Genomic DNA, 19,545 nt, shown 5'->3' with positions numbered 1-19,545 from the left:
TTCAAACTTAACTTTTCATGATTCAGGCTTTGTTCAAAATTTTGTGAGAGCATAGAATTGTGGATTCAGGTAAACCAAACCAAATCCTTATGCATTTTATCATTTCTTTTCTTTCTTTTTTTTTTTTTCATCACAATCACATTTTAATAAAACACAGGAAATAAAATTTGGTTATTTATCCGATTAATCGATTATCAAAATAATCGTAAGTTGCAGCTCTAATAGAAACTACAAAATAACCATGGTTTTACTAGTAACCAAAGTTTACCTTCAGTTTTTGTAGAAAACCATTATACCTACAGATAAACTCTATGAAAATGAATCTTAGTTGTTATGTAGCCGACTGTAGCATTTTTATGTGACCACATTACATTTAAAATAACATTATTGTTTTATTTCACGGTAAAAGTGGACTGTACTCTAGTCACCATAGTTTATTGTTTGTGATATAATCTTAACTACTGTTTATGAGACCACCATTGTACCATGGTACCGCGATACACATATTTGTCAGAGAAAGTTTCTCTCAACTCGTCTTAATTAAACCCCTGAGAGCGCTGATGTCTCCCCGCCTCCAGCAACCGCATCTCCCCACCGCGCGGCGCCGCCCCCCTCCGAACTACATCAGCTCACCAGAACTTTTCACACCGATCAGAAGATACGGATCGACCTATACGAGCTCTTCTGCGGGACTGTGACACTGATTGCTTGAGCATCACTGCATTTGGTAAGAGAAACACCCGCTTCTGCTGTGGGGCGCGAGCGCGGGTGAACGGTGAGTCAGTGATGGCATTTGGCTTCAGGTGAGTTTAGGAGAAACAGGTGATAATATGTAATTATTATATATTTCTATGAACTATAAATTACAATATGGCTGTCTTAGTCTCATTAATAAATGTATTTGATATTTCAAGTTGTCCTGTAAATACTAATAGTTATCTAAAATTGTCAAAGAAAAGTATACTCAACTTAAACTTAATTTTTTACTATTCTTACTAGTTTTAATTAAGTTACCTTTACTCTCTAAACACTAAAGTTGTCATTAATAAAAACTTAAATTAAACAGTAGTAGAAATGTCACATTTTGGAATTGTAACTCAAATATATACGTTCTTTAAACTTTGGCTTCGAGTAATACTAACTCAAAATTATCAAGTACAAAACTGCGGATGTGTGGAATACAAGCCATTGTGCTTAAATAAATGATGTGTGTTTGGTCAAAACGAAGGAACGTATGTAGAAAAAACCCATTGTTATTTAAAAGGTATATAGTTTTATTTATTGTTGTTTTGTTGTAGCTGACTGATAGTTGTGATTTAGTGTTTCCTCTGCTGAACTAAGAGCTTGTTAAATTTAAGCCATTAAAAAAAAATCTAAGCAAGGTCAACTAATTGGATTTTACAGCTGTTATTTTAGTAATGCATTTTAAACTGTTTATACTTGTGGTAAAGCTTATTTATTTATTTGTATTTTTTTTTTCTTTATTAAAAAGTAGCATGTATTGTTGTTCTGCACTAGTTATAATTTAGTCTGCTACATTCTGGCCAATATAACCCTAACTTGCAAAATTATAATCATGTATTATATTATATATTACAATAATAACATAACATAGTAATAACATGTATTTCTGATTTTATGCTAAATACTTATTTGCCTTTACAGTATAGTTATGAATTTATCATTTTAAGTCTGTTTACGTTGCCTTCCTCTTTAAAAATAAATGCAAACAACAGTAGGCTAATAAAATCGGAATTAATGTAAAATTATGTAATTACTGAAAATATGTAGTAAAAAAAATCATTTTGGATATTTCTAAATAAAATGAAGTCTGCAAACAGTATGTTTGTGGCTTGTGGGAGTGAGTAAGATCAGTTAGAGACAGCAGGAATGAGGAAATAAACAAGCAGTCAAACTTCAACACAAAAGATTACAATAAAAAAACAAAACAGTTCAGTCAGGTTTATCTCAATGATTTTCTCTTCATGAGAAAACCAGCCTTGATTCTATAATCATTGTTTGTGCATTTCTTGATTGTCTTGTATGTACTCACTCTCTCTCTCTCTCTCTCTCTCTCTCTCTACATTTTTATACATACATTTATCTTTTAGTAGTATGTCAGTGTAGGAACTCTTCTCTCTGAAATCTTTCAAGCGCTGTAGCATGTTTCACTGGAGGGGTTGTGCTCTACTCTGCCTCATGTTGGCAAGGGTTGGAACTGCAGGTAAACTTAAAATGACCACAAGCTCACTCAGAACATAAAAGGCTATTAAAAAGAGATAAAAAATGTGCTGTTTAAATTATGTGATTTTTTTAAAGAGCTAGTTCTGTTTGTGTATTTCAGCATCGAGCAGGAAGCTGCAGTGCTCTATGTGGCCTGTGGGGGTGCTGCATCCTGTACACGCTCAACTGGAGCGCTTCGAAGCGGGAACGGGGTGTGCGGCCAGAGAGGGCGGAATTAAAGAGACTCATGTGATTTCTGTGGGCAAAGCCTCAAACAGACAGGTACAGGAAGTCTGTCCACCCATCATTCTAAACATCCTGTTGGCATGCACACGTTAGTCTCAGGTGTCCTTTTTCCAGGTAACAGTGGTATTGAGACCTTTGACCTGGTCTCGTCCCATCAATCGCCCGGTGATTCTGGTGTTGAGTTCCCAGCATCCCGCACGCTGGGTGATAGAAAACGAAGGACTGCCGCACAACATCAATGTGCTTGTGCAGGTGTGTGATTGATCGTCAACAGTGCCGTGCAACAAGTAACTTGGTTTCTGTTTGTGTCACGTTACGCTGGGTAGAATATATTTGGTCTTAAATTTCCAGGTGTCTCTGAACTCCACGGCGGAGTCTGTGAGTATGTCCATTCGAGTGACGCAGGTGTCATCTCTGCCACGACGTCCGCAAGTTCTGCTGCACTGGATTCTACAGCGGCACACCACCATCTCCTCCTTCACACACACTATACATGCCAACCGCATTTATCTTCGTCTGGGAGAGGGTGAGAAATGCACAAATACATCAGTAAAGAAAGAGATATAATTGAAAGCCTTTACTCATTTTTAGACCCCTTAAAGTATATATATATGGCCCACCCAAACTTCCTGTTTCAATAGGAAATATGCAACACAGGATGAAAGCCAATCATATGGGCTTGACGTGTGCTCATTTCTGTTTGTTCATTGGCTTGTGCTTTATTTTGGACCACAGATCCCAGCATGCCGAACGAGTGTCTTCTCCAGTCTCTTTTCTTATCTCAGAATTATCTGGCCTCAGAGATACAGGAACAGGAAGTGCATGGATGCATGCCGTCCAGTGATCACGCTGATGCAGAGGTGCATGTCATCAGACTGTGGTCGTCAGGGTCAGGTCTGTGCGGGTGAGTTCACTTCCCAAACCGTTCCGAATTGAGACATATAATGCACTTATTTGCATTAGGGTTCCCACGGTGTCGAAAAACATTGAAATAACAATTGATCAAAAAAATATTTTTTACATTTTTCTTTCCAGGCCTGAAAAAGTCATAGAAATGAATAAAATCTTAAACCATGGAAATTTCTATAGTGAATCAGGGTTCCTGCAGGTCTGCAAAGTCTTAAAAAGTCTTAAATTGGAGCAACAAGACTTAAATTCATAAATGATGCATGAGGGATTGGTTTCTTTTTGCATTTAATTCGTTTTAATTCGTTTCAGAGTAATTTCTGAACACGAATAGCACCATGCCAAATTTGCAGTCTCTGGGACTAATTCTATAGTGCCACCACCAGTTCAAAAATTCACTTTTCTTTTGTGCTTATCTTTTGAGCCATTTGTCCTAGAAATTCTTTTTGCATGTAATTACTCTCCTCCTGATGATACAAATGGACCACTTAAATTAAAACTCATCTCATTACAGTGGCTGCCATTTTGGATTATGACATTTATCGTTTATTCGCAACTATTCCATCAAACTTTGTGGTTCAAAATTATCTCCAGACTGATTCGCACAGAATGAATAATACCAAATTTTGATTTCTGACTTTGTTGAAAAGTTACGTTAACACAAATGTAATGAGGTCGACATAAAACAGGAAGCGAGGCTATAACTTGCCAATGGTTTGTCGTTTTGAAACTAAACTTGGTATGCTTCATCAGGACCATGATCTGAGGGTGCATGCAAAGTTTGGTGAAAAGGTCCTAAAAAGGGTCTTCTATGTTTCTCCCAATTTGGAATGCCCAATTCCCAATGTGCTCTAAGTCCTCGTGGTGGTGTAGTGACTCACCTCAATCCAGGTGATGGAGGACGAATCTCAGTTGCCTCCACGTCTGAGACCGTCAATCCGCGCATCTTATCATGTGACTAGTTGAGCGCGTTACCGCGGAGACGTAGCGCATGTGGAGGCTTCACGCTATTCTCCGTGGCATCCACGCACAACTCACCACACACCCCACCGAGAGCGAGAACCACAATATAGTGACCACGAGGAGGTTACCCCATGTGACTCCACCCTCCCTAGCAACCGGGCCAATTTGGTTGCTTAGGAGACCTGGCTGGAGTCACTCAGCACACCCTGGATTCAAACTCACGACTCCAAGGGTGCTGGGTAGATTACTTCTGTTATGTAATCTTTTAGATTGCACTTTTAATGTAATTTAATCTGATTACTTTCGGATTACTTTTGGATTACCCATTTTATATTTTGATTAAAATTCAGTCATTAATTTGAAATGTATTAAGTGCTAATTAACACTCCTTTCATTAAACATTAGTAAACATAAAATAACAACAGAAACTTGCTATTTGTTAGTTGTCTAGTAAAAAAAGTGCTTAAAGTTTCATAATAATTAATGTTACTCAAGATAAACGACAATGAGAACATGGTTGTATTTATAAGTATAAAATAATTGTTGTTACTTAGGAAATTAGGAATAGCGATTGGACTTTCAATTATTCAGCTTTGAAATTAATAATGAGTGAATGTCTCTAGATATTATGAGAGATGTACTGATAATTATTCATGAGAAGGTGTGGCCTTCACCAAGACATTTTCAATGTAGGGTGCAAATTCAAACAGGTTGGCATTTATTTGTGCATTAATTTAGATACTAAATTTAACACAGAAACCAAACACCAAATACATGCCAAAGATGCTGATTCGAGTCCTGTATTAAAATTAAAATTCCCTGATATTTCCTGGTCAGTGCTGGGCAACAACATGTAATCTGGATTATGTTACCAGATTACAAAAATATTGAGTACTAGTAATTGGATTACATTACATTTTATAATGTGCTTATGTGATGCTCCTGTTCTACCCGCTCCATACAGGACTTGAATCAGCTAAAGAAATTTTCATGAATTTTTATTATTTTATTTTGTATATTACAACTTTAAAAAGTTGTAATATACAAAATAAAATAATAAAAATTCATGAAAATTTATTTAGTGAACATGAATTTTCCCAGTATATGCTCAGCTCTAAAATATTTAATTAGCTATGAACTGCTCTTTGTCGAGTGCTAAAATTCTTCTAAAAAATTGATTATCCAGCCATTACGCAATGGCTGGATAAAGTAACCGAAAATAAATGGGTCATATCATGGAAAAAACAAATTCTTTCTCTTATCAGTAGTGAAACAGAAACTGGAACTAGATTGAAAAGTTTGTAGACAAACTCTGAGGTTGGCTTGAAAAAGACTGGCCTGCAAATTTAAGTAGCATGTTGTAGCACATAGCTCGGTGTTGCTAGCATGTTATTGCATGTTGCTAGCATGTTTTAGCACTTAGCTAGGCATTGTTATCATGTTTTAGTGTGTTGCTAGCATGTTTCTAGCATGTTATATCACTTAGCTTGGCATTGGTAGCATGTTTTAGCATGTTTTAGCATGTTGTAGCACTTAGGTGTTGCTAGCATGTTTTAGTATGTTGCTAGCATGTTTTAGCACTTAGCTAGGCATTGTTATCATGTTTTAGTGTGTTTCTAGCATGTTTTAGCACTTAGTTGTTGCTAGCATATTTTAGTATGTTGCTAGCATGTTGCTAGCATGTTTTAGCACTTAGCTAGGCATTGTTAGCATGTTGCTAGCATGTTGGAGCACTTAGCTAGGCATTGTTATCATGTTTTAATGTGTTGCTAGCATGTTTTAGCACTTAGTTGTTGCTAGCATATTTTAGTATGTTGCTAGCATGTTGCTAGCATGTTTTAGCACTTAGCTAGGCATTGTTAGCATGTTTTAGCATGTTGCTAGCATGTTTGAGCACTTAGCTAGGCATTGTTAGCATGTTTTAGGATGTTGCTAGCATGTATTAGCACTTAGGTGTTGCTAGCATGTTTTAGCGTGTTGCTAGCATGTATTAGCACTTAGGTGTTGCTAGCATGTTTTAGCACTTAGCTTGGCATTTTTAGCATCTTCTGCTTGAAGAATTGATTCTGTGTTGATATGTAAATGTGGTGGGATTATGTTAATGAGCGCTTAGTTGTGAAGTCAAAATCATGTAGACAAACCCTGTCTGTTTCTCTCTCAGCTCGCTGCAGGTGGAGGTGTCTGTCTCTCTTCTGCCTCCAGTGGTTGATTCAGGATATCACAGTATCGTTCTGATTCTCAGCAGTGCTGTTTCAGTGAACTGGGCTTTAGTGGCTCCAGAGGTCAGAGGTCACATCAGGGTATATGTAAGGCAGCTTGTTTAATTCACTATCTGTAACCTGTATGCTTTCCAAACGCCTCATTGATGCTTTATTAACAGGTCTGTTTCTCTCTCGCAGTCGTCCAACAGTGTGAGTCTGCCGAACTCTCGAAACCCTGACCTCTCCATGACCAGCACCATGACCTCTGACCTTCTCAGCACACCTGACCTCCTTGAATGGGCCGATCAGAATGGCTTTCCCAAAGTGACCTCATATACAGAGGCTGATCTCGCCAATCGCTTCGTAATCCAGTTAAAGGCGATTGGAACAGGTGAGTTTGTGCTGTTTTCTAAGGCCATGTCTATATTAATACTTTTTCTTATGAAAATGCATTCATTTTGGTACGTTTACGCCTCACATCCACACTAGAATACCGTTTTCCACTGCATTGTCATAATGCATTGCAACAAGCTTACTAAAAAATGTCATCCAAGATGGCAGTAACTAGGATTTTATTCAGGATTAAGAAGTACATAAAGAAAATAGTATTTATAGAAATCATTAGTAATTAACTGTTTCACATGCTATTTCTGTGTTAGTGACCTTTTTGCATTTGTCAGCGCTGTTTTTAAATTTTTCAAATTATTGTTATTATTTTTTTAAATGTAATGCGTTCATTCAGTGTGATTAATTCTATAAAAAAATATGCGTTACAAAAAATTTACACAATCATGCCCCAGGACCATAACAAGGAATGTTCACCTTTATGTTTTACAAGACTCAGTCAGCAGGGGGCAGTAAGCGCAACTCCAGCTAAACAGGCAACACGCAACTGTACAGACAACAAACAACACTTACTGACAGCAGACAGCACAAGATCAGGACGAACACGTTGTTGCATTCAAACACAGTGGACACGGCATCCTAAAAATGCCAAAGTGAAATACTCCAAAAGCATTCTTCTAGCACAGTGTATACATTGATGCATCCTTAGAAACCCATATATAATTCGTCTACCTTGGACAGATTGTTCAATTGCAAAATGGATTCCTGTGGACTGGCCAATGATAGACTCATGTTCAATGAAATGGAAATAAACAATTTATTGCCTTCTAAAGCCACTTTTTGTGTTGCTTAATCAATGCTTTACTCATCTGCCACAGTAATTTAAGGCATTAAAAGTATCTGAATTTTATATATATATATATATATATATATATATATATATATATATATATAATTATTTATAAAAAAATATTTATAATAATAATTTCTCTGCAAATATTGGTATGTGCTTAATTGCAAATAATTAATTAGCACATCATGTCGTTAATTTGATTAAAACATTTAACCGATTGACAGTCCTTATTTTATTTATTTTTTATTATATATAATATTTATAATTATTTAAATGTAATTATTTATAATTATGTATCATTATTTATTGAATTATTTTTATTTAGGGTCTTTCACTGCAAATATTGATGCATGTGATTAATTCGATAAATTAATCAGCACATCATGCAATTAATATAGATTAAACATTTTAAACGATTGACAGTCCTTTTTATCTTTTTTAATTTATTATATTTATTATATATTATATTTACAATTATTAAATGTAATTATTTATAATTATGCATCATTATTTATTAAACTATTTTTATTCGGGCCATTGTCTGCAAATATTGATATATGCGATTCATTTGATGAATTAATCAGCATATCATGCAATTAATTTAATTAAACATTTTAATCGATTGACAGCCCTAGCAAAAATATATGGGATGTCCATGTAAATGAAGTGGTGCAAAGTCTAATTTGATATGTTTACACAAATGGTCCATACTGTATTTCTATTGTTTACTAGCTTCTAACGTCTTATAAATGGGCTGTCTTTATTTACGTTTGTTATTTACTTTACACGAACGATTCCACCAACCCACTTACGCCTAGAATTATTTTCATACTTGCCAGTTGATGTTACGTGTATTGTGTATCAAATAGCACTATGCTTAAGGCCTAGCGGTCTTAAAATAGGGCCCCGCAGTGTCAAAAGAACTGCAACTTTTATAAACATGTCTCGAAACACCTGCAATTGTTGCGCTGCATCTCGCTTTTTTAAACGCTAGAATGCATTAAGTCTAAACAGCCCTGTGTATTTTGTGTTTAAAAAGTTACAGCTGCATATGTAGGCAGTTACAGTGAGGCAGCTCACTAGAGTCTCTGTTGTCGTTCAGAGCGCCGGCCGCAGTGGTCAGGTCAGGAGGATTTAACAGCAGACAGAGGCAGAGAGGCGCTCACCTGTCGCTGTGACAACGGAGCTCTTACTGTTACCGTGGATGCACAGATGCTACAGGTGACCAACATACACACTTAAACATGTAAACATCTAGCTATACTGCAACAAATCCCTTTTTTTAAGCAAAAACGATTGAAAAACAAGTGAAAACACTGGCAGTAAATACAAAATAAATACAGTTATAAACAGTTTACTTGGGGGTCTGGGTATCTCAGTGAGTATTGATGCTGACTACCACACCTGGAGACGTGAGTTGAAATCCAGGGTGTGCTGAGCGACTCCAGCCCGGTCTCCTAAGCAACCAAATTGCTAGGGAGGGTGGGATAACCTCCTCGTGGTCACTATAATGTGGTTCTCGCTTTCGGTGGGGCGTGTGGTGAGTTGTGCGTGGATGCCGCGGAGAATAGCGTGAAGCCTCCACACGCGCTATGTCTCCGTGGTAACACGCTCAACAAGCCACGTGATAAGATGCGCGGATTGACGGTCTCAGACGCGGAGGCAACTGAGATTCGTCCTCCGCCACCCGGATTGAGGCGAATCACTACACCACCACGAGGACTTAGAGCGCATTGGGATCCAAATTGGGGAGAAAAATAAGACAGTTCACTTGACTAGTACAAGCATTTTCTCCGCCGTTTCTTTAAAATAATCACATTATTTTGTGCACGCATACAGACTCTGTTTTTAGCGGTGGCGACAGTGACTCTGCGTGACCGCGGCTGTCAGGCGGAGTTTAATGGGAGCCACTTCCTGTTGGTTTTCCCAGTCATTTCCTGTGGGACGGAGGGAGATATGGATGGAGTAAACAGAAGAGTACATTACACAAACACAGTGAGAGATTATATTAATGTTTTCTATTGCTATTTTACCTTATTTTACAATACAAATGTACAGTTATTGTCATGGCAATAAAACACACTAATGAAACTGAATGAGGCCAAACCTCTGAGTCAAAATCATCATAATTCATATTAATTATTTACATAGTAATTAATAAAAAAATAATAATAAAATGAATAAAAATGTATTATTGTTTATTTAATTTATAAACAGTTTTGGCATAGAGCAGAATTCAGAAATTATGTGATTGTGTAAATTAAGAATTCTGCAATGCAGCAATTGTACAGTTTTATGATTTGATAATTCAGTAATTGTGCATTGGAATAATTATAATTTACCTAAATGACTATGTGACCGGGCTCACACTGTCTCTCTCTCTCTCTCTCTCTCTCTCTCTCTCTCTGTGTGTGTGTGTGTGGATGAGATGACGTTTATCCGACCACTCATACACCAAACACAGATGACCCGGGTCACACTGTTCTGAAACTAGTGGATCAAATCATTGACAGTTTTTTCAGAAGATGCATTGGAAGAATAGACCTGTAGTGTGTAACCAAAAAAAGTGTTTTACTTTAATTCAATATTTTAAGGTGTTTCTATGGAGACAGAAGCCTTCAGAGGGTTCGAACAACGACACGGACTGGGATGTGATGTATGACACTCCACTGAGCGTTCATGTGAGTGTGACTATTTTAAACTCCTGCCTCACTGTCTGCATAGGAAACTGCAATCTGAGGCAGCATCATAACTGAAATAGGACCTCATAAGTGCATGTTCCATAGGCAGCAACCACTCCATCAGTGTCTGTGTTATTGCAGTTATTTATTAGGACAAGGCAATATGACCAAAACCGTATATTATATATTCGTAGGGGAGACCAGGGATACTGCAGTTGTTACACTTAATTAAAATAATTTTTTTAATTTGAATAATTGCTGATTTTCAACCATTTTTAATTTTCAGAAAAACCTACTTTTTCAAACTCCTCCTAGGCCGTTGGTCCAATTTGCATGAAATTGTGTATGTATCATCTAGAGACACTCGTGAAAAAAATTTGTGGAATTCATGATGATAGACCAAACCACTCTCATTTACCGCATCAACGAATTTGATGGCGAGCACGCCAAAATGGACGTGAGGCTGCATCTTCGCAACGCTTTGGCATATCGGCCATACATCCTGTCCGTCATTTTCCTAGGCTATAAATCCGATATGTACTAAATTTGTCATGTATCATCTAGGGACACTTACGACAAAAAGTTATGAAAAGATTTTTGATAGCCAAAACGGTTCTCGAATAGCGCACCAACAAATTTGATGGCAAGTCACCAAAAAGCATCTGAGGCTGTATCTCTGCAACGCTTTGCCGTATTTTCATGAAACTTTGTGTGTGTTATAATGACCACACCATGACCTTGCCATGTAAATTTGGTGACTGCGCCACCTATTGGTCAAAATGTATAATTAATTGTATTCTAATTTTAGCAATTCTACTTATTTTTCTTTATGTAGCTTTTCTTAAAGTCATAATCACTGATGTCCAGTGACACTTCCGTACATGCCGTTGGTGTGCTTGGCCCTGTAGTTGCTGCTTGCAGCTATATTTATCATCATATTTTTGTTATTGCTCTTGGTTAAACAAGCAAACATAATCAAATCACAATGGAAAACATTCAGGCAAGGGTCAACTATTTTATCAAAGCATATTTTTACTGAATGGTTTCAATTACTAAACTGTATACATTTATATCAGATACAATATTTGTTGGCCAAAGCAATGTTTTGATAATTTTGTATGTTAGCTTTTCCATTTTTGTTGTTTCATGTATCATTTTGCCATGAATCTTTCTTTTTTTTTTACATTCTCCTCAAAAGCCTAATGCTGGGGAAGTTTTAAAGAGAGGCCTAGATTTTGTTTTGCTGGTTGTGATGGGGGAACGTGTCAGGTTCTATTGTGGTTCCATTGTGACAACTTACCCCAGCTAAAATAACCTGACCCTGAGAAACCTATTGCTACTATCAGTGCCATATCCACAATTAAAAGCTTATAACTCTACAAAAAAAAAAAAAAAAAAACCAAGGAGGGTCAATTGTTTGGTTTAATTTTAAAGAAAACTTTTCACGTTTTTGAATGATAAAGATTATGATACAGTCTGAAACTGCTGAAAAATCACAAAAAATTGGCCAAAAAAAATCTTTTTTTGCTTATTTTTATTAATTGACAATATATATATCTGAGTGTAAATAAGGTGGCTCCGAAAAACGACTTCTGTTTTGTTCCCAATCATGTCAATCTGAGTAAAATTTTGTGTTGATACGACAAAGCGATCAAAAGGACAAAAATAACTTATCATAGTGTCCAAAAACATCTCAATGTGTCCAAAAGCCTCTCCAAACAAATAAAACATAATAGTTGTACATAAGAACTAATTACACATGCAAACACAACAATGACTAAAGGTTTGCATAGCATACAGACATGATTTTAGTAATGAGATTTCACAGAATGAGGTTCATTCTGTGTCATTTGAGTCATCATTGAGTCTGTGTCATGTATTTGGCGCCATCTCCTGGTGGCCATATGTAACATTGAGCTTCATGTGGATTATCTAATGATTTTTGACATCCTATTACATTGTGTTTGGGCTCGTTTGAAAGACAATCACCTCCTCTAAGTAATATTATGTGATATTTTATTTTCCGTTTATTTTTCATGAATTTATAAGCGACAACGCGTTATATAAAAAACACCAACATAATTGTCAAAGACATATACTTAGCTATTACTCGCTATATTTTTGTCTGTGAGTAAAACAAAATTAGGCTGGTTGTATTCTACTCTTTGTGAGCTTTCCAACAACATATGACGCATGTGGTAATTCCTATTGTTTAATTAATCCAGTGAATTAAATACTTTACAAATGAAAATCGTATTTTATTCTTATTTTCCACTGTGTATTTTCGCTTTACTGCGTGTTTCTTTGTTGCTTTCACATGTAAATATTGTAAAGCAGTACTGTGAACTGAGAATGCTAACTAAAGAGTCTTTGTACTTGTAGACGGTTTATGTGTGCTTTTGTCACTAATTGTGGATTCTCGTCTTATTTCTCTGTGTTCAGATTAGCTGTGAGTCCTCTCTGCCCAGTCCTGAGAATCGAGCGAACGCAACTCCCACCTATCGGCCTGAGGAGGCACTGTGGTTCACTCAAGCTCCAGCTCCTCCCTGGACGCCGAGGCCTCACGCCTCTCCGCTTCTGTCCATGGAGCTGTTTGTAACTGAGGCGTACGAGAAGAGACCCGTCGGTCCATGTGTTATCACAGCATACGACCGTGTCTACACAGAGGTCTGTTATTGTCTCATTTTTATCGTTTCATTCTCGCAGCTCTGGTTGTTTTCGTGTTGTTTTCTCTCTGGCGTCCCCTAAGGTCAGAGCCGATGATAGCAGCCGGTGAAACTGATAATAAACATCAGCTCATGTGATTAAAGAGCTCAAGGACTTGAGACTCCTGTCTCCATGTGGAGATTTCTGCAGAACATCTGTTTTTATTAGTGAATGAAGGGCAGATTAAAAGATGTGGACTGGACAGGCGTTTGCAAACATCTGAAGTGTTGTCCTTACTGCATGACAACAGATTGTAAGGATGAAGTGTGATGAAGTGCATCTAAGCTCTGTGCAAAAAAAAAGGTCATATTAAGTCAAATAACAACAGTAAAAACAAGTAATATACAAGCAAATAAATGTAAATAAAATATTTCAGAATCAACTACTGTAAGCTTGCAAACAAACAATTAGCAACACATTTACCAATATGAATAAATTATGTCAATTTGTTTGGCACAGCGTGTAATTTTCTGGTCTATAGTTCTAAAGGTCATGGGTTTGCTCCCTGCCTGTAGCTCAACTTGTAGAGAATAGCACAAGCAACACAAAGATCATGGGTTTGATTCCCAGGACATGCATTGTAAGTTGCTTTACAGATACAGGCAGATGAATTAAATAACAAAACAATAAGTAAAGTAGAGTAATTAAGAAGTATGAAGATTAAGGCTAAATTTATACAACAAAAAATAGTAAACATATTTTTCGATTTGAAGTAATAGATTTTTAGTACTAGATTTGACAATATATTTTATGTATTAGATTTTTAGTGCAAGATTTGCAGTACTTGATTTTTAGTATTAAATTTAAAGTTACAGATTTTTAAGTCCTGTATTTGAAGTCATAGATTTTGAGTGCTATATGTTAAATCACAGATATTTAGTGCTAGATTTGAAGTACTAGATTTAAAGTCACACATTTTTAGTATTAGATTTAAAATCACAATATTTAGTACTAGATTTGAAGTCATATTTTTGGTTCTAGATTTGAAGTCACAATTCTTTTGTTCTAGATTTGAAGTCACAATTCTTTTGTTCTAGATTTGACGTCACATAATTTTAGTGCTATATTTTAAATCACAGATTTTTAGTTCTAGATTTCAAGTCAAATTTTTAGTACTAGATTTGAAGTACTAGATTTAAAGACACATTTTAGTACTAGATTTGAAGTCACAGATTTTTTGGTTCTAGATTTGACGTCACAGATTGTTGGTTCTAGATTTAAAGTCACAGATTTTTAGTACTAGATTTAAAGTCACAGACTGTTAGTACTAGATTTAAAGACACATTTTAGTACTAGATTTGAAGTCACAGATTTTTTGGTTCTAGATTTGACGTCACAGATTGTTGGTTCTAGATTTAAAGTCACAGATTTTTAGTACTAGATATAAAGTCACAGATTGTTGGTTCTAGATTTAAAGTCACAGATTGTTAGTACTAGATTTAAAGTCAAATTTTTAGTACTAGGTTTGAAGTCACATATTTTTGGTTCTAGATATAAAGTCACAGATTGTTGGTTCTAGATATAAAGTCACAGATTGTTGGTTCTAGATTTAGTCACAGATTATTAGTACTAGATTTAAAGTCAAATTTTTAGTACTAGGTTTGAAGTCACATATTTTTGGTTCTAGATTTAAAGTCACAGATTATTGGTTCTAGATTTAAAGTCACAGATTGTTGGTTCTAGATTTAAAGTCACAGACTGTTAGTACTAGATTTAAAGTCAAATTTTTAGTACTAGGTTTGAAGTCACATATTTTTGGTTCTAGATTTAAAGTCACAGATTGTTGGTTCTAGATATAAAGTCACAGATTGTTGGTTCTAGATTGAAAGTCACAGACTGTTAGTACTAGATTTGAAGTCAGATTTTTAGTACTATATTTGAAGTCACAGATTTTGTTTTCTAGATTTAAAGTCAGATTTTTTTTATTTTTTTATTTATTTTTGGGTTCTAGATATAAAGTCACAGATTGTTGGTTCTAGATTTAAAGTCACAGATTGTTAGTACTAGATTTAAAGTCAAATTTTTAGTACTAGGTTTGAAGTCACATATTTTTGGTTCTAGATTTAAAGTCACAGATTTTTGGTTCTAGATTTGAAGTCAGATTTTTAGTACTATATTTGAAGTCACAGATTTTGTTTTCTAGATATAAAGTCACAGATTTTTTGTACTAGATTTAAAGTCACAAATATTTAGTACTAGATTTGCAGTCATATTATTGGTTCTAGATTTAGTCAGATTTTTGGTTCTAGATTTGAAGTCACATAATTTTAGTGCTATATTTTAAATCACAGATTTTAAGTTCTAGATTTGAAGTCAAATTTTTAGTATTAGGTTTGAAGTACTAGATTTAAAGTCACACATTTTTAGTACAAGATTTGAAGTCACAGATTTTTGTTTCTAGATTTAAAGTCACAAATGTTTTGGTTCTAGATTTGACATCACAGATTGTTGGTTCTAGATTTAAAATCACAGATTGTTAGTACTAGATTTAAAGTCACATTTTTTGTACTAGGTTTGAAGTCACATATTTTTGATTCTAGATTTGACATCACAGATTGTTGGTTCTAGATTTAAAATCACAGATTTTTTGGTTCTAGATTTGAAGTCAGATTTCTAGTACTAGATTTGAAGTCACAGATTTTTGTTTCTAGATTTAAAGTCACAGATTTTTTGGTTCTAGATTGATGTCACAGATTGTTGGTTCTAGATTTAAAGTCACATATGTTTAGTGATAGATTTAAAATCACAGATTGTTAGTACTAGATTTAAAGTCAAATTGTTTTATTTATTTTTTTGGTTCTAGATTTAAAGTCACAGATTTTTAGTGCTAGATTTAAAGTCACAAATATTTAGTACTAGATTTGAAGTCATATTATTGGTTCTAGATTTAGTCAGATTTTTGGTTCTAGATTTGAAGTCACATATTTTTAGTTCTAGATTTGAAGTCAGATTTTAGTGCTATATTTTTAATCACAGATTTTTTGTTCTAGATTTGAAGTCACAGATTTTAAAGTCACCTGATAATGAGGGTTTAAGGGATGAATCTCATGTTAATAGTGGTGTAAAATACAGCTCAAGTTAATCAAGTCAGTGAAATCACAAAATTAAATACAAAAATGCACTCTAGGAACTTGGTTTAAAAAACATTGTGTAAATTCACTGTTATAGTTGTATACCTCTGTTTAATTGATCATTTATTGTATTTTATTAAAAGTAAAAGCACACCCCTCCTCAACAAGACACATAACTTGAGGTATTATTCATGTCTGTAGCACAAATACTGCAGGAGTTACACACTTAACGTATAATACTTAGTGTCAGATGTTTGTTCAAATCACTAAAAATAAGTAATAGTAATAGTGATGCTTGAGTTAACAAACAACACTTGTAAACTTAACACAAGTTCTCTCTGTGTCTGTCAGGTGTCAGTGAGTGGTGTCACAGGTGAATCCATCGAGCTGCAGTCGTGTTGGGTTTCTCCACTCTCAGATCCACAGACTCGCAGCAGCTGGAACATCATCACAGGCTCCTGCGCCTCCGATCCATCTGTCTTACTGACCAAGAGAAAGACACGTGGCAAAATAACACACAGCACAGAACATGATGACAGCAGACTGTCAGAGAGACAGATGCTCCCACGCTGGAGACAGATGGGTCGTCATATCAGAGACAACAGAATGAGACGGGTTAAAGACACGCGAGCCATCGCTGGGAGGTACAGATTGCGCGGGATGAGACAGAAGAGAGATGAGCGGGACAATGAGGGAGAAAGCGCCCTCACACTGCGCTTTAGTTTCATCTTCAGACCCGTCTTTAATAACTCCATTCAGTTCCTGCACTGTACTCTGCGTCTGTGCGCATCAAGGGCCCAAACAGATCCGTGGCCCTCAGGGGCCACAGCTCAGACAGTTTGTGCACATGGGCCCCGAATACCTGCTTTCACACATGCACCTGCTTCTCAACAGGTACAACACATGAGCCATAGACTTTTGTGTGAAGTACTTTATATAAAACATCATTAACACTAATAAGACTAGGGCTGGGAATCTAGAAGTACAATTTTCTTCTTATTTTCTAACTTAAAAGTTGAAAAGGTTACAAATATTTTGTGTTCCAAAAAGATTTAAATTAAACACCTCATATATCTTTTACAGTGTGAGTACAGGAATCTCTCTCGCCCTGTTCTGGTCACATCTCCTGTTGGCTTTCTGGCTCCTCCTGCTGGTCAGTACTTCTCATTGCAGCTGAATGTTCATTATGTGCAAATGATTTAATGGATAAAACTAACACATGTAGTGTTTTTGCAGGTTTAATTTGTACTTGTGTGTGTATGTATCAGGTGATCTTGCCCAAAAGCACGCTGAGATGTCGAGACATAGTCCCTCACATGCCGGTACGTCTTCCTCCCTCATTATTTTACGTTATTATTTAACCTCCTGAGACCCCTGTGTGACAGCTGTGTGCTTTTTCCATTCCCCTTTTTGATTTGTAATTAGTATCCCTTAAGAAGCATACCAAAAAATGTTTTAAGACCGACTGGTTTTCCTAAAAATGTATGTCCTCATATGTGGACAGAGGGACTAAGTTGTGAAATTTTAAATAACAGTACGCTGTAGAAAGTCAGATTTATTTAATCAAATAGTTGATTATGTGTCCAGGAGTGTTGATTATTCATGTTTCTGAGACGTTACAGACATTACATCAGAAATTATCATAATTAATTCAGATTCAAAGTAATGTCCAGCATCATCCAATCACTGTCAATCATGTTAAAATAAAATGATACATTATAAATTCTGAATCTATGTACTGATTATCATTGTCTCATGTCTGTCAAACATGTTGAGTGATCCAAACATCATCTGCAGCCTGAAACTGAACTTTTGATCAGATTTTAGGAGTGAATGCACTTCGCTGCATAGAGAGCTATAGGATGCTCCCTTGATCCCTATTTAGTGAATGACTTAACCTCCAGTGTGCTGTCTGTCTGCACTGGTCTCAGAACAGTTTGAAATGCACCTTATTTTCATCCTAACTCCATATAAAGCCTCTGAAAGACACATTTTCAGCTTTTGGATGAATTCATTGATTTTCAAAGTGATAATGCACAGTAAATATAGGATATTTTAGGAACATGAGCCTATAGTCCACATATGTGGTCGTCGTGTTTAACAGCGTGCCGTGTTTCGCCCAAAGACAAACTCTGCTGTGATCGGCACCATGCTGTTTTGTCACATGACTCCGTGCATCGAAAGTTTAACCCGTTTGCTGACCGCACAGAGTCTTCTGAACTGAGATCAGTCGGTTTATATGAAATAAAATTAAGTGTTGTGTATAGCGAAGCCAAAATGCAATGTCCACACATGTGGACGCGGAGTCACAGGAGGTTAATAATTAGACAGTTCAGTTAGTTCCTTGTTATTTTTCTGTTCATTTATGCGTTTGAGTTCATTTTCAGATTCCAGTTATTATCGATTATATTTTCTTGTGTTGTTTGTGTTCAGGAGCAGACACAGGTCCCGTGCAGGTGATTGCGTTTGTCGCGTTTGTGATGGGCTTCAGTCTGATGGGGGCGCTGTGGTGCATCTACACTCACACTGGTACAAACACACAAACCCTCACAACACATCATGACCTAACACGTTTTTTGCTTTCCTGAAAAATATACATAATTATACGTGTTAAAGGTGAATGTAAAATTAGTAGCATTTAACAACAGTTCTTAGTGCTGCCATAGTAACAACAGTCATCAGTTGTGTTGTTGATTGTCAGGAAGACGTTATATGACACAGAGAGACCGAATCCTAGAGACCACAGAACAGAACACAGCCGTCAGGAACCCGATGACACCACTGGACCAAATCAACAGTTTACATGAGATTAAATAAACATGCGACTGACATTTCGAAACTATCTAAACTAACTGTGTAAAGTTATTGGTGCACCCCTGCACTGAGGTGTGTAACTGTGTGATTGTATTTGCTGCTGACTTATATTATGTAGAATTATTTAAGTCTGATATGTGTATATCTGTATGGTTCATCTTCTTGGTTTTCAGAGTGATTTTTAGCCCTTACATGTTGCAGATGTCTTAAAGGAATATTCCGGGTTCAATACAAGTTCAGCTCAGTCGACAGCATTTGTGTCATAATGTTGATTACCACAAAATTCATTTCAACTTGTTCCTCCTTTTCTTTAATAAAAGCACAAATGTGTGTTCCAGTGAGACACTTACAATGGAAGTCAATGGGGTCAATCTGTAAACATTAAAATACTCACTGTTTCAAAAGTATAGACACAAGACATAAACAATATGTGTGTTAACATCACTTACTAACCGCATCTGTGGAAAGTTATACATAACTGTACAACTATATTTTGCCATGAAACGACCGTAAAACGCCGATAGTTCAAATAATAC

At 36.1% G+C, this 19,545-nt stretch overlaps 1 protein-coding gene across 1 annotated transcript; it reads left to right on the top strand.

The window, feature by feature from the left end:
- Nucleotides 1-709: 709 nt before the first annotated feature.
- Nucleotides 710-19,227, top strand: LOC127451270 (transforming growth factor beta receptor type 3-like). Its single transcript, XM_051715829.1, has 17 exons — nucleotides 710-803; nucleotides 2,112-2,224; nucleotides 2,345-2,505; nucleotides 2,584-2,721; nucleotides 2,821-2,995; nucleotides 3,205-3,373; nucleotides 6,500-6,644; nucleotides 6,738-6,930; nucleotides 8,840-8,958; nucleotides 9,577-9,732; nucleotides 10,332-10,418; nucleotides 12,861-13,085; nucleotides 16,547-17,089; nucleotides 17,279-17,348; nucleotides 17,464-17,517; nucleotides 18,629-18,724; nucleotides 18,897-19,227. Exons 2-17 carry the CDS (start codon nucleotides 2,164-2,166, stop codon nucleotides 19,010-19,012), a joined length of 2,508 nt encoding a protein of 835 aa, XP_051571789.1. The 5' UTR covers nucleotides 710-803; nucleotides 2,112-2,163; the 3' UTR covers nucleotides 19,013-19,227.
- The last annotated feature ends 318 nt before the right edge of the window (nucleotides 19,228-19,545 follow it).

The sequence above is a fragment of the Myxocyprinus asiaticus genome, chromosome 14, assembly GCF_019703515.2.
Source record: "Myxocyprinus asiaticus isolate MX2 ecotype Aquarium Trade chromosome 14, UBuf_Myxa_2, whole genome shotgun sequence".
In the NCBI taxonomy this organism is placed as follows: Eukaryota; Metazoa; Chordata; class Actinopteri; order Cypriniformes; family Catostomidae; genus Myxocyprinus; species Myxocyprinus asiaticus.
The sequence above is the reverse complement of the archived record's forward strand: the minus strand, read 5'-3'. Positions and strand labels throughout refer to the sequence as shown.